Source organism: Stigmatopora nigra, chromosome 4 (assembly GCF_051989575.1).
Source record: "Stigmatopora nigra isolate UIUO_SnigA chromosome 4, RoL_Snig_1.1, whole genome shotgun sequence".
Taxonomy (NCBI): domain Eukaryota; kingdom Metazoa; phylum Chordata; class Actinopteri; order Syngnathiformes; family Syngnathidae; genus Stigmatopora; species Stigmatopora nigra.
Genome location: NC_135511.1, coordinates 4524560 through 4538762, shown reverse-complemented (window position 1 = coordinate 4538762; position 14203 = coordinate 4524560). Strand labels below are relative to the sequence as shown.

Genomic DNA, 14203 nt, shown 5'->3' with positions numbered 1-14203 from the left:
CTAGCGTGTACGAGCAAAGGTTCTTTTAAGGTGGCGATGCTGTGTTTATATAAGCTAAAGCAAAATTAGAAAAAAGGTCTAGGTTGCTCTTTAGAAGCAGAATTGTGTGAGACAATGATGACTTAAAGACAGTAATTTAACGTTTATATAGGTGTGCTGAGTCTTCACACAATGGTGGTCCAACAACAGGATACGGCACCTCTCAAGGTTTCCACAGGATTTCCATTATAGTGCCAGCCAATACCACTTGCTTCTAAAATTACAGGCTGTCTAGCTCAACCGAATTTTCTGGTCATTTCAGCCTCTCAGCCCCCCCGGGGAAGTGGCAGGGGAGCCCCCACAGAGGTAGGCTTCTCGCAGCCAACCTGACACTTTAAACACAGTCATTCAGCTTGCCGCCAAGTGCATGTCCGTCCAGTCTGACAGTAAGAGAAAACTAATGGGTTTTTATATAAATTCTTATTCCGATCACTTGACGGTCGTAACAAACAATGCGAGTCCAATCAGATGAGTGTCAGTCTGAGAAACTATTTGCTGACGGAAGAGGCAAAATAGCTATCAGACTTCCTAAATCCTCTAATAGCATGGAAAGGATGATTATTTCTCTTCAAATGAGAAATAAGCGCTCTTCTCCCTTATCACTTGTCTTCAGCACATTGAGGCTGTCAACGTTATCTCGCCACCAACCACACAAAGCATAACAACAGCTAGGACAATGGCGGCCACTTAATGGAATGGCATAAAAGCACTTGGATGAGGCAAATGAAAAAACAAAGGAGGTGCTTTCTGTCTTTTATCTCTTTCATATCCTCCGCCCTCAACCTCAAGTGTCCCACTAGTTGCTAAGACGCCAAAGCAAAAGTCACAGTCTTGCGTGCTTGTTATTGTCGCTTCGATTAAAATCAGCGGCAAACAATGGTCAGCATTGATGACGGATGCCCGCGCGCATTGTGATGCGTGGTTCATTACGTCAAAAATGATTATAAAAAAGGCAAAGAAAGCATGGTGACCTTGCGTGGGGAGCTGAAACACCATGCCGATCATTGGCGATGTAGTTTCATGGAACTCATTCACTTTGCAATGTACTTTCATTTAGTCTGCTACCTCACTTTCTTCAGTGGCCTTGAAGAAAGTTCTTTACTTTGCTTCATAAGTGGAAGGCCGCAGGTTAGGTGAACTTTTGCAATCTAAAATGCTAATAGGTTCAAACCGCAACGCATGATGATCAATTGCCTTTGGGCAGTCATTCATGCATCAAAATATGCGACAAGCAGTGAGAAAGAAATACGTCTGTGATGTCCCATTCATGCACGTTTCTACATGTGTGATATGTCGAACTGTTTGCAGAAGTACTATCTCAGTCCACAGTTTTAGAGGATTTAATGGTACCAAAGCCAATTTTTTTTTCCAACTCGATTGGTTTATATTCAGTGTCAAAATGCAAATTGAATTTTTTGGGGTCTTTTTTCCCGCCATTGCTTCACGTCTGTTGTTTGTTTTGTCAAACAGTGGCGATGTAATTTACTTGTTGATGGATGAGCATTCATGGTGTAGAGAAATTGAATATATACTCATCTGATTTATATCCATATCAGAAAAAAGGGTCACGTCGAACTTCAAAATACCAGAATTGCTTATTCACGTTTATTGTTGTTAGATACGTGTTGCCTAAAAACAATAATAATAATAATTTGGCCTTTGGTGTAGATCACGTGTCAAAGTGTTGGCCCAGGGGCCAAATCTGGCCCGCCGCATCAATTTGTGTGGCCCGGTAAAGTAAATCATGAGTGCCGACTTTCTGTTTTAGGATCAAATTAAAATGAAGAGGAGAGATGTATATTAAGTTTTTGGATTTTCCCAATTTTAAATCAATAATTGTAATTTTTTAATCAATTTTTTCAGTGTTTTTAGTTCAAAAATAATTTTGTAAAATCTAAAAATATATTAAAAAAAAGCTAAAATAAATTGTTTTAGATCTATAAAAAATGAATATCCAGGTATTTTAATACACTTCTTTTAATCCATTTATACAAAAAATCGACATATTATAACTAAAATGTTCCAGCCTACGTGAAATCAAGTTGACGTTAAAGCGGCCCGCGAACCAACCCGAGTCTGACACCCTTGGTGTAGATGTAACGTTAGACACCAAAAAATGCGGAAATTTTACCTTTACTGCATGATATAGCCTAATGGTCAGTAGATTTGACTCTTATCTCTAACTTTCCTGTTATGATGTTTGCTCTCGTGCGATTGACCTGTCCTAACACAGTTTTTCTCAGGCTTGGTCTTTTGTTTTAGCATAACTGCATAATACTGCTTTAGTAAAAAAAAAATACGATGCACATTGTTGTGTGTTCAAGTGTGCCAAAATCCTCCATATATTTTTGTCTACTTTTTATGTTCGAGCACAACCAGAATTTATACTTAAGGCACACGGTCAATCTTGAGTAAGAATAAAGGACCTAATTGCACCTCATCATCCAGAAAAATCCTGTATTTTTGGTCGTGACCTTGCTCTGACAACTTGTGCTAAATGGCAACTCAAGCCTGAATGAAGCCTTCGCTTTAACGTTTTTTCTCGGTTATGTTTATAGGGTGCCGTGGACAAGGTTGACTGCGCATGTATTGTGACTCATGCAAAAACAAGATCTGACTTGCTGTCATGAATGCCAATTAAGGTCGGGGAGGATAAGTGATAGGCTAAAGAGCTTCTGACATAGAATTTAACTGATTTCAGCCTCTGGTGTGAGGTCTTTGAGATCTACCGCCCATTCTTGATCAAAGTATTGGGCACTTGTAGTTTAGAGTGAGATTTCTAAAATAACCACTGCGTTGCAGAACCATTTTACATGTAATACCCCCAATTTCCATTTTTAATTAAAACCTACTTTAGAAGCAGATTGTTCAAATTGCTCATTCTTCTGATTAACTTGTGCATGTATTTCTTATCATGTGGCTTGTAGATTCTTTTTTCATTGAACATGCTATCTAGAAGCTGCTATTTTTGGCCAGACTACCTACGGTCATTGGAATTCCCAGTCCATTTGAAAAGACCCATGCGGACAGATGGTATTCAATGGAAAGACAGAGAAGAGTCACTAGTATTGCCTTCTTCTTGCCCGTTTTGATTGATTGTTATGGTTTGTTGAAGGCCCAATAACACCACTTGCAGTTTGTGTTCACGACATCAACACCAATCTGACAAATTTCATCGACTGCGCAATGTCTACAGTGTACCACCCTGAATTGGTGGCCAGCCAATTGCAGGCCACAAAGAGACAAAACCATTCACACTCACACTCATATCTAAGGGATAATTCAAATGTTCAACCGGCCTACTCTGAATGTTGTTGGGATGTGTGAGGAAAGTGGAGTACCTGGAGAAATCCCATGCAAGCCCTGGGAGCACATCATTTATACCATGTTTATGATAAAACTAGGAAAAACAACATTTGCCTTTACCATCATTATTTTACAAGTAGGTTACAAATTCTTTCTGCATGTTTCTGTGGTAGTCTCACACACAATCACGCGAAAGTACCTGAATTGGCAGCGTCTTGTGAGAACCTTTGTTATTTCTTCTGTCTGATTCCTCCAGAATTACTTAACCAGTAGAATTTGGCCTGAGACGTTTTCATAGTCATATTGCAGCAATACAGACGTTCCCAGTGAAGTTCTTGTGTTAGAAAACATTTACCACAATTCTTGGTTGCCACACTACTTGCAGATTCTATTCCAGTAGCTGTAAAATGACTTAGAACCCATACTGAGTGTTGTGTCATTAGAATGAGAGTGCTAAATCAAGCACAAAACTGTAAACAGATTATTCAAGGTTATCTTAACTGCCTAAATATTGTCTAAACATGCAACCAGACATTGCCAATGATAGCAAATGCGCTTGAAAAAGGTGAGAGTGAGTTAATTGTGCGCTACTGAGCTCTTATCACCAGTAATTAAACAACCATTAGCTGCACATTAAAGCTACACGTTTTTTTAGTAGGTCTAGGACAAACCAATGGTTCATATTTTCTTCACTAAATTAGGAAATAGCCAATTAGGAAGTATTGTGAAAGCTCAACGGGTGAATAAAGTTGCTTCAACATTTTTAGAATCTTTCTAAAATTTTAAATGTGTGTAAGAGGAATATACTTAAGCGGCACTGTATATGATAGATAGCTGTCCAATTCAATTGGATTGGGTAGGGCGGCAGATAATGAATTACACCGAAGGGCTAACGTGACTGTGACTGGTTGAAATGAACACAAAATATTTTGCTTTGAGATCCTTGGCCCATCACACAGACGCTCGTTTGTTTACAACAGCCACCTGGCCGTCGTGCTACCCCGCTAGAAACTTATGGATCTGGCTATGACGCAAACTTTTGTTGACAGAAAAGTTGAAATATTCATTACAGACAATCCAGACAAAAGCAGTAGTATAGACCATGGGTGGCCCGGTGGAGCGAGAGGTTTGTGTGTTGGCCTCACAGCTCTGGGGTACTTGGTTCAAATCTAGGTCATGTCCATCTATGTGGAATTTGCATGTTCTTCCCCGGCCCTGCGTCGATTTCCTCCCACATTCCAAAAAAATGCATGGTAGGCTGGTTGAACACTCTAAATTGCCCCTAGGTATGAGTGTGAGTGTGTGAGGTTGTTTGTCTCCTTGTGCCCTGTGATTGGCTGGCCTTCAATTTAGGGTGTCCCCCTGCCTCTGGCCTAGAGTCAGCTGGGATAGGGTCCAGCATCCCCCGTGACTCTAATGAGGTTAAAGCGGTTCAGAAAATGAGATGAGACAGTATCGAACATAATAATTTAAAGGAGAAGAATTGTCGATTATTCCCTGCCAGTCTTCAAGGATTCATAGATTGGGCGTCTTGTGGTGTCAATACTATAGAAAGATGAGCGTTCAGAGCTACTCCTCCAAGTTTAGTTAAAATAATTGGACGTCTATCGTTGTAAAAGGCATCCGAGCAAGAGTAAAAAATGTCCTTGAGTCAATTGGAAAAAGATTCACGGGAAGTGAATGCAAGTAGGATGTTTACATACGTTTAGGAGTGCATGGAATTTCTATTTGGGTCAGTCACTCTGGCTACAATTCTTTATCACAAAGCTTCCTGTGTATGTGCACGTTTATCTTTACCTGTTGGGTAATCGATCGTCACTAAGCGCTCCGCTCCAAAAAGCAGGGGGCAAAGCGTTCGATGAACAAGCAGCCCCCAGTGAGCGTGGGGATGCCTGGGAATTTAATCAAATGTAGAAGTGTTGCATTGATTCCGCAGCCTATCAATACACTTCATATTCACTGTACACTCAAGGCACTTTGGATTCAGTCTGACATAAAGATGGATCGGGACTTTCTTTGGTTAGACGCAGGCTCGTGCACACAATTGCAGTTCTCCTATGGACAAGATGGGCGTCCAAATTGAGCTTGCTGTTGGACTACGCGGTTCTCAAAGGAAAGCATTTATTTGAAGGTTGAAAAGCAAAAGGAGGAATGGGGTGTGTGTATTTGTTTGTTTGTCCTGGATTATGGAACAAAATAACATCATAGCAGAGTGCGGCAGAAGTACAGCCGAGTGGAAGAAATGAGTGCTGCTCCATTTAACGCGTGTCTGTCGTCCAGTCCCCAGATCTCCACTGAATATCAACAATTGCCTCTACAGAGACCAGGTAGAAAATGAAATCTTTGTGCACAATGCCACCACAAACATAGCCAATAATATATCTTTGAACTCTTCTCAAATATCTATTTTTTGTTTGGAGGGACTCTGCGCACCTCCTGGAAGCATAACCAATCGTCCCATTGCAAAGTCCCAACTGCTGACGAGAATCGGGATTTGTCTTTGATTTGGATTGGATTTGGCAGAAATGACTTTTGACTTGTACAACTTTTAAATGGAACTGATTGAGTTTTTAAGAAGGGAAACAAAATGTAAAAATGAAGGCTGTGAGAACACACCCTAACGGCAAACTTGTAACCTACAGGCAATACAAATGCCAATAAGTAAGTCCCCAATTAGTTAATCAACTCTGTTAATAAAAATAAAATATATAAATCGGGCGATGTAAAATAGAGAATCAAAATAGGTTCTAATTCTTTCGATCATCAATTAGTTCCGGATTAGTCGACTATTTTGATCAACTTTGGGAGTCCTAATTGACAGACATAATGGCACGCCGAAGGAAACCTTAACTGCAATATCACCCGTGACAAAGATGACTTTGACACTCCAAATAGTTTAGACGTCGATAGCCGTCAACGATGCCAAAGCATCTCCAGCTGTTGCCGTACATCTCAGATGTGCCCCCATTTGATCTATTAATACATCAAGGGACGGCGGAAAAGTGTGCAAATGGTTGGCGATTGGCAGGCAACCTTTCAGCGCCTATTGCCCATAGTTGGCTGGGATAAGCTCCAGCACCCCCGCGCCATTTGCGAAAACAAGCATATTGGAAAATGAATGAATACATAATAACATCTGGTTAAATCCCCTTATGAGTGGCAATTATAACTTCCCTTTTCCTTGTTTGTCCTTTGTTTGCTGCTCTTTCACAGGGTTTGATTCATCTCAAGAGACTTTCTTCATTCTTTTCTTTGTCTTTCTGTCACGTTACAAACACATTCCCTCTTCTCTCCGAAGATAGCCCTGGAATTTGGGATAAAGGAAGCTCAGCCGGGTGAGCTGTGTTTCCTGTTTGGAGGTGGATGTCCCTAAGGGGAGACAAGCCTGTCGTTGAATGATCATCCCTTCCTTTAATCAACACATCTCCCAGAGGGACGAGCAAGAAAAAAACAGTTTCCCCTGGCTTTTTTCCTGGTGTGTATTGTTGGGAGTTAACTTTTATTTCCCACGCCCCCAAAAACGTTGAAGTACCGTGGGCTCCAATTTAAAATTTCTCGGCAGGGTTTCTTCACATGGAGCCGCAAGCTGACGCTCCAATGCCTTTTTATTAGCATGACAAATGAGTTAAAATTCAATTTCCGTCGAGAATATATTGAGGCTGCAGTACAGATTAAACCCAATGCTGCCGTGTCAATAAATGATCCGATTAAATTAAATCAATTCTGATGTTTTCATGGACAAATATTCTTTTGTTAATGCCTCATGTCACATGAAGGACATGATCGCACAGATATGCCATTTTGTTGAATGCATGCAAGGGTAAGGGACTGTCAGGGGGAGTGCCCGCAAGTGACTAGAGCGTACAATTACGTGTAGCTACGTGCTCATCGAGTTACTGACCTTGCGTGCCCATAGATAATAAGCTTTTATGTCCTATTACATCTCTCTCAATGCACAGGTGAACCCCTGACACCGACGGGCTATCAGGTCAAAGAAATAATCTCAGTCTTCCCACACACATGCAATTATCAGGACAATCGTAAATTCGAGGAGAAGGTTTGGACACATTGGATGGCTTGAATGTGAAAAAGTGGCTCTTGGTTGTAGTTTCTTTCAAATGTGGACTACACTACGGCAGTGTTTACCAATGTTATTTGAGATGAGACCGTTCTTTCACAATAAAATCAATGCAATCTAAAGCTTACGCTCAGGGTATCACCCATAGCAGTATTTTATCGCTAAAAGTTGACGTTAGCGGACCCGAACAATTTCCGGTTCAACCTAACGTAAAAATAAGTAATATAATGACTTGGTGGTGTTGGGGGGTGTTGATACATCCCCGACGCTTTAGAAAGCATCCCCTCCATTACAAGTATTCATCAGTCATTCATTTTCCATGCCACTTATTCTCACAAGGGTGCTGGAGTTTATCCCAGCGAACTATGGGCACTGAGCGGACACCTTGAACTGGTGTTCAGCCAATCACAGGGCACAAGAAAGCGTACAAACTCGTGATGTGATGTAGGAGGAAACCGGAACCCAACTGGGATTGAACCCTTGATCTCAGAACTGCGAGGCCGACGTGCTAACCACTCCTTCACCGTGCCGCCAAGTGACAAATAAGCTATCAAAACTGCTAAATTATACCACATAAAGGCAAATATATTTTGATTATTTGTCGAGTTTCACACACCTCATCCACACATCCACAAACTTGAAAAAAAAATGTAAATGAAAGAAACATGATGACTGAGAAAGATGTTCATGATTATAATTTGGCAACAAACAGTAAAACATTTGTTTCCTGTTAAAAGTTTGTTTTTGTTTCAATTCCTGGCATTGGGTGGTTCATTTGAGTTCACTTGTTTGGGGCCAAGATTACTGTGATTTCTCTAAGAGAATGTTACAGTGTTCAAAGAGCTGCAAAATGTAATTACGTAGGGATTATGTTGTTCATACGATACAAGATGTAATCCATTTAAGAGCAGGAGAAATTAGACTGTTGGGACTTTGCAGTTGCAGCTGTTAAAACTAAATATTTTGGGATGTGGATTCACAAAAAGACTGTTTTGTGAGTTAGATAATGTTTTTTAAAACAAGACAAAAAATATATTTTTTTATGTGGACATTTTGGGGTTACTTGAAAAACAGTTTTTGTATTATTTGCTTATTTAATTTCATGTAGCAAAATTGTACAACATTCTTGGGAGGAAAACCTTGCTCAAAAGTTAATTGTATATTTTTCAGCAAAAAGCTTTGGTTCCTCACCCCAAATTGCAGTATTCAAACGGAAACATGGCACTAATAGATGTATCACTTGCCTAATCATCTGTCACAGTAGGAAAATTAGCCAATAACTTTTTTTTCTTCCTTCCTCTGATGCTTCTCAGTGAATGGATTTTTATTTTTAGCGATCGACGTTGAAGGGTCTAGTGCACGGTCAAACTCCATTAGGCTCTCAAATGAGGTTTTAAATACTTGAAATTATTCAATGTCCCACCGTTTTCATGCTATTAGGCTAATGAACTGGCTGGACACACACCGTTTTGAAAATTATAAAGACTCTTACAGTTGATTAAGTGAACAGTACATTGAGTGTGATGTGCCTGTTCGCGGGGACTCCGGCATAAGCAGACATGTCACGGCTGGCTAGGTGTGAATTGAACGTGGCTGTCTGGATACAACAATGTCACTGTGGACTCAAAGTGAGCCACTAATGTTCTTTTTCTGCTTAATTGACCACCATCTCATCAAGACCAGTTTATAATGAAGAGTAGTGTTGTACCCATAATATTTTTTGGTTCCCACCAAACAAGACGGGGGAAACCCTGGATTGGTGGCCAGCCAGGGTACAAGGAGACGGACAGCCATTTACGCTATCACTCACACTTAGGGGAATGTAATGAGGGAGGAATCCGTAATGCCCGGAGAAAACCCACACAAGCCCAGAGAGAACATGCAAACTCCAAACAGGAAGGTCCTAACCTGGGATCAAACCCTCCATCTCAGAACTGTGGGGCTGATATGATACCAACTCGCCTGCCGGGATATCCTGGTATACAGCATATTATTTATTTTGAAGATGTTAATTAATTTCCTGCCACGGATGACGATGGTTTGGCGAACCACAGTTGCTTTAAAAATGAACTACACTGAAATTATGGAATCCCATCAAGAACCTTCCTTTTGTTCAAACGCACAGAGAGTTATGTCATTAGAAAAATAGAATTTCTAAAAATGTTTTATTTGAAATTAGATATTTTATGCTACAAACTAGACATGGATTCTGGCTAAGACTGTTTTTTTTACTTTTTTTGTGTGTCGCTTGAATTTTCTTTCATAACGACTTCATTAGCTGCCATTGATGGTGATAGCCATCCTATCCACGTAGACTGAGAGATAGGGTAGCAATCTAATGGCCATGACAGAGTGGTATGACTGTGGAGCTACACAATGTTGCAGTTCATTTGGTAAAGACGAGGACAAAATCATTTCACCATGCTCATTGTTAATATTTTTGCGGAATTAACAAATGACGGGGGTGCTTTTTCTTTGCCATTCCAGCACTAGACCTCTACTACATTTGGACTGGATCAATCGTTTGATCGGTGCCAGCCACCATTACCCACACAAAAACACTTGGATTTTTATGACCATCGATGTCACTGTAACATGATCAATGAATGCCAGCCATCCCAGTTCAAATGGATGTGATGTCTATTGATGTCAATGACAATGAATAAATTCAAGAATTTTAAACATAAAAGGCTACACAGGAGATGAGTGTTGGTGGTGAATAAACCTTTGCTTTCAATCTTGCTCACTAGAGTTGGCACCCCTCGTGAATTGTCATTCATGAGTTTGAATACTTCATGTTTTGGAATGAGTTCAATCCCACAAGAGAGGATTTTGTATCATACGGATGGTGGGCACTTGATTTCCTGGGGCGTAAGTTTAGAAGCTGCCTCGCGGAAGAATTGTACAAAGTAGGCAAAAATGGAAGAATTGAAGAACAAGTTCCCAAAAATTCTTAATTTGAGAATTTTCATCTTTCCACTGAAATCTTTTTTTAGATTTACTATTGCTTTGCCAAAAGCAAAACATTTTTTTTTTTTTGCAAAATGATCCAAAAGGCTTAACACTGCTCTCCTGGAAATCGCAAGTATCCATCATTTAGAGAACATTAAAACCAGACCGGCCCCGGGCCCTGACAAGCCGTGGTTTCAGGCCGCCGAACACGAAAAGAGATATTTTCAATTGGCAACTGATTAATTTGCACACACCTGCAGAGAGAGTCCTGGCGGCAGAGCGTCCTGAGCTCCAGGCAGTTGGGTTTTTCTCTTTCTTTATAGGAGCAGTCGGGCACGATGGTCTGGCGACGGCGTTCGGCACAGCCCTCCGTCTGGCAGGGACAGAAGAGCAGGCGGTGGCTGAACTCGGTGGGCACGCGGTCCAGGAAGAGCCGTAGCGCTTTGTGGCAGCGCTTCTTGCTGCAGGTTTCCCCCTTGTTGGGGTCCTCTTTTTGGCAGGTGGCGATGTAGGATGAGCGGTGTCTCTTGCAGGTGCCGTTAAGGTTGCAGGCTTTGGCTGCGTCCAGGCAAGGGTTGCAGATTCGCTCCGCATCGGCGCAGTGCAAACCTTTTGGGGCAACTGTCAGCATCCCTAATCAAAGAGAGGTACATTTTATTTTTATTGGTATCACTTAGGTCTGTCAGTACCATTGATGAGGACAGATTTCCAATCGAAACAAGTCCTCTTATTCTTCTGCTTTGACTATTATTATGTTAAGTCCATTTTGATGGGAAAATAAAAAAGGATTTTGAAAACAATTCACTTCTAAATATTTTTTGATATTTTTGAAGTAAAACTACATGAATATAATAAAAAAATAACCATGACAGATGTTAAAATAGGATAAAAATAATATTTGAAATGTATTTTAACCTGGGAAAATGTTATTAAAATATCTGAAAATAAAGAGAATTTTTTTTTTTGCGGGAAAAAGACAAATGGGGACTAGAAACACACAAATAAAAATATTTTTTCTGAACCGCTTTATCCTCATTAGGGTTGTGGGGGGTGCTGGAGCCTATCCCAGCTGACTCCGGGCCAGAGGCGGGGGACACTGAATCGATGGCTTGCGGATCGCAGGGCACAATGAGACGGACAACCATGCGTACTCACACTCATACTTAGGGGCAATTTAGAGAGTCCAATCAGCCAACCATGAATGTTTTTGGAATGTGGGAGGAAAACCAGGGTACCTGGAGGAAACCCACTTGAGATAGAACATGCAAACTCCACACAAGTGGACCGAGCTGGATTTTAACCCAGGACCCGAGAGCCGTGAGGCCGATGCGCTAACCACTCAGCCGTTGGGCCGCATGTTTTTAAAATATGGAACAAAATTGTAGTACAGGGAAGCCCATAGGGGATGGTAGAATTGATTCATGATTGCGTGGTAGATTTGCAGTTAGCACATCTGGCTGGGAGTCATTGCTGTGTTGACTTTGCGTGTTCTCCCCATATTGGTTTGGGTTTTTCTAGGCCCGTAGGCTTACCTGACATAAAAAGGGTAAGAAAGCTTCTTTTTAGTTTAAAAAAAAAACCCCACAAAACTGCTTGTTTTGGTGAAAAAAAAGACTCCATATCACCTACAACATGAATGTGAATAGTAGTTATTTCTCTGATCAGGAAGCTACCTGCAAAATTATAAGAAAAAGTGATGATGGATGGTTGGATGGGATTGTCAATCTGAATATTTTTTTCCCCACATTCTGCAACAAAGTGTATAGACAAACCAAGCCCATACAACTCAATACTAGGTCAATATATTTATATAGATCACACAAGGCTTGCCACTAAAGTATGATCAACAAACAAAGCACTGTTCTTGAGTCCTGGTCAAACAGGATGCACATTTTTCAATATCATCAGATTGTCTTAGAAAGTCATTGGAGAAGAAACCCCTGTAGATTTGCTCCATCTGAAATACTGATTTTGTGTCGCAGAGGCTTCAATAAATTTCATTCACATTTGAGAATAGATGTTCGTCAATATAGCATTTAAATTACGCAAAGCACGCAATGAGAGTTGGAACCTACACTGTTATTATGAGCCGCTTGAAGCTTTTAATTTCAATGTCCTATGTTGACATATTAAATAAAGACTTGAGATAACTAAATATCACAGTACTCAAAATACAAGCCTCAGACCCCTGTATTTTTATTTGAATCTCCCACTTTGTTGTCAGCCATTATAAATGGTAAACGGTTAAATCCCCCTCTGTTTTTCAGGGGTAATGACAGGCCGAAACACTGTAATTAACCCTGATATTTGTTGATAAACGGTGATGCCATTAGGTGTACTGCATTCTGGCACAGGGCATTCAGAAAAAAAGATAACACTTCTTTTGTACCCCATTCACTTGCATTCAAGCTATAGTATTTGAGAATTTAACCTCCATCCCCTGTAGATAATGATATTTCTGAGGTCATGGCGCCATAGTGAGGACCAGAGAGATTAATTTCTTATTTAACACAACCAATCTCTCAATGTGTCTATCAAACAGCCTGCAGCAGGAAGAAGAACATTTGTTTTTGGAGGGGTGCACCACGAAAGCCACATTGTTCCTAGTGGTGTATCACGCAATATCAATCCCACAAATGGGGTTACGTACAACGCAGTAGCCCATGAAATGAATTATTCTCTGGTTTCAGATCCAGAGTCAAGAAAAATTAACCATTTGCTCTTAGGAAACTGCTCAAGGGGTGTTCAAATATTTCATCATGGGCAGTGGAATCTATTGTAAGTCTATTTTTTTTGTGAACTAACTTATTCAGCTGTATCAAGGTAAAATGAAGAAAGTAGTCTGAAGATAGGAAACATGTTATAGTTTGTTATGGTTTACTCTGAGTCATCACTGAGGAACTTTAAATTACTTTGACACTAGTAGACATCCAATCCATTTGAACTAGAAGGGCTGTTGTGCACTCCGATTGTCTGGCCACCGATTCGGGGTGTCCTCTGCCTGGTGCGAAAAATGAATGAACGAAATAATGGTTTCTCAAAATTTCAAATTCAGTTCTTTAACAATGCAGTAGAATTACTCAAATGTGTTGCTATACCAATCTAAACATCTTATCTGCCAAGAGAAAAGTGCAAATGAAGAGCTCGTATGCTTTACTGGCTAACGCGAAAAACTACAGGCAATAAAAGGTCCGAAGTTAGTTGTATGTTATGTTTGATAATGCAATTAATCATTCCTAAGAGAAAAAAAATCAGGCTCTTGGGATCACTTTTACTGTATGTCTCTAGATTATTCCTCACAACTTCAATGTGATCCATCCATGAATGTCTCCTCTAAGAAGAATTAGACCAAGGATAAAGCAAACAAGTTTTATAGACCTCCACCCGAGCTGTCAAAAAAATCTTCATAGTAGTTCAAGAAACATTTTAGATCTAGGCAAGGAAGATGATCTTTAAAAACCTCCACACTACTGAGGGACTGTGCAGTAACCTCAGTCTCAGTCTGCAGAAGGTCCCCACCTTGTGGACCGCCCCCCGGGTGTGGCTCCAGTTTCTTACCTAGGTCTACAATGTCTTGTGTGTCTGTCTTGCTACTGCAACTAAGAAATTTCCCGAATACGGGATGAAATAAAGTTCGAATCTGATCTGATCTAATCTAAAATCAAATAAAAATGTGAGAACATCACACCACATTTTGAAGCGCTTCGTATTGTCTTGTAATTTGGTCTCACATTGTGTGGTCTTGAGAACAACAGTACAATACAATGACAGTAAGCGATATATTGGTTTTTCCTTGTTCCTTATCTGAAATCTTCCTAAATCTCCATC

At 40.4% G+C, this 14203-nt stretch overlaps 1 protein-coding gene across 1 annotated transcript in view; it reads right to left on the bottom strand.

Moving 5' to 3' along the window:
• LOC144195339 (GDNF family receptor alpha-2-like) overlaps window positions 1-14203 on the bottom strand; it is a 70793-nt gene that overhangs the window by 23931 nt on the left and 32659 nt on the right. The window contains exon 4 of the mRNA XM_077714908.1: window positions 10630-11008. Within this exon, the coding sequence (XP_077571034.1) occupies window positions 10630-11008 (379 nt within the window). The remainder of the gene's footprint in view (window positions 1-10629; window positions 11009-14203) is intronic.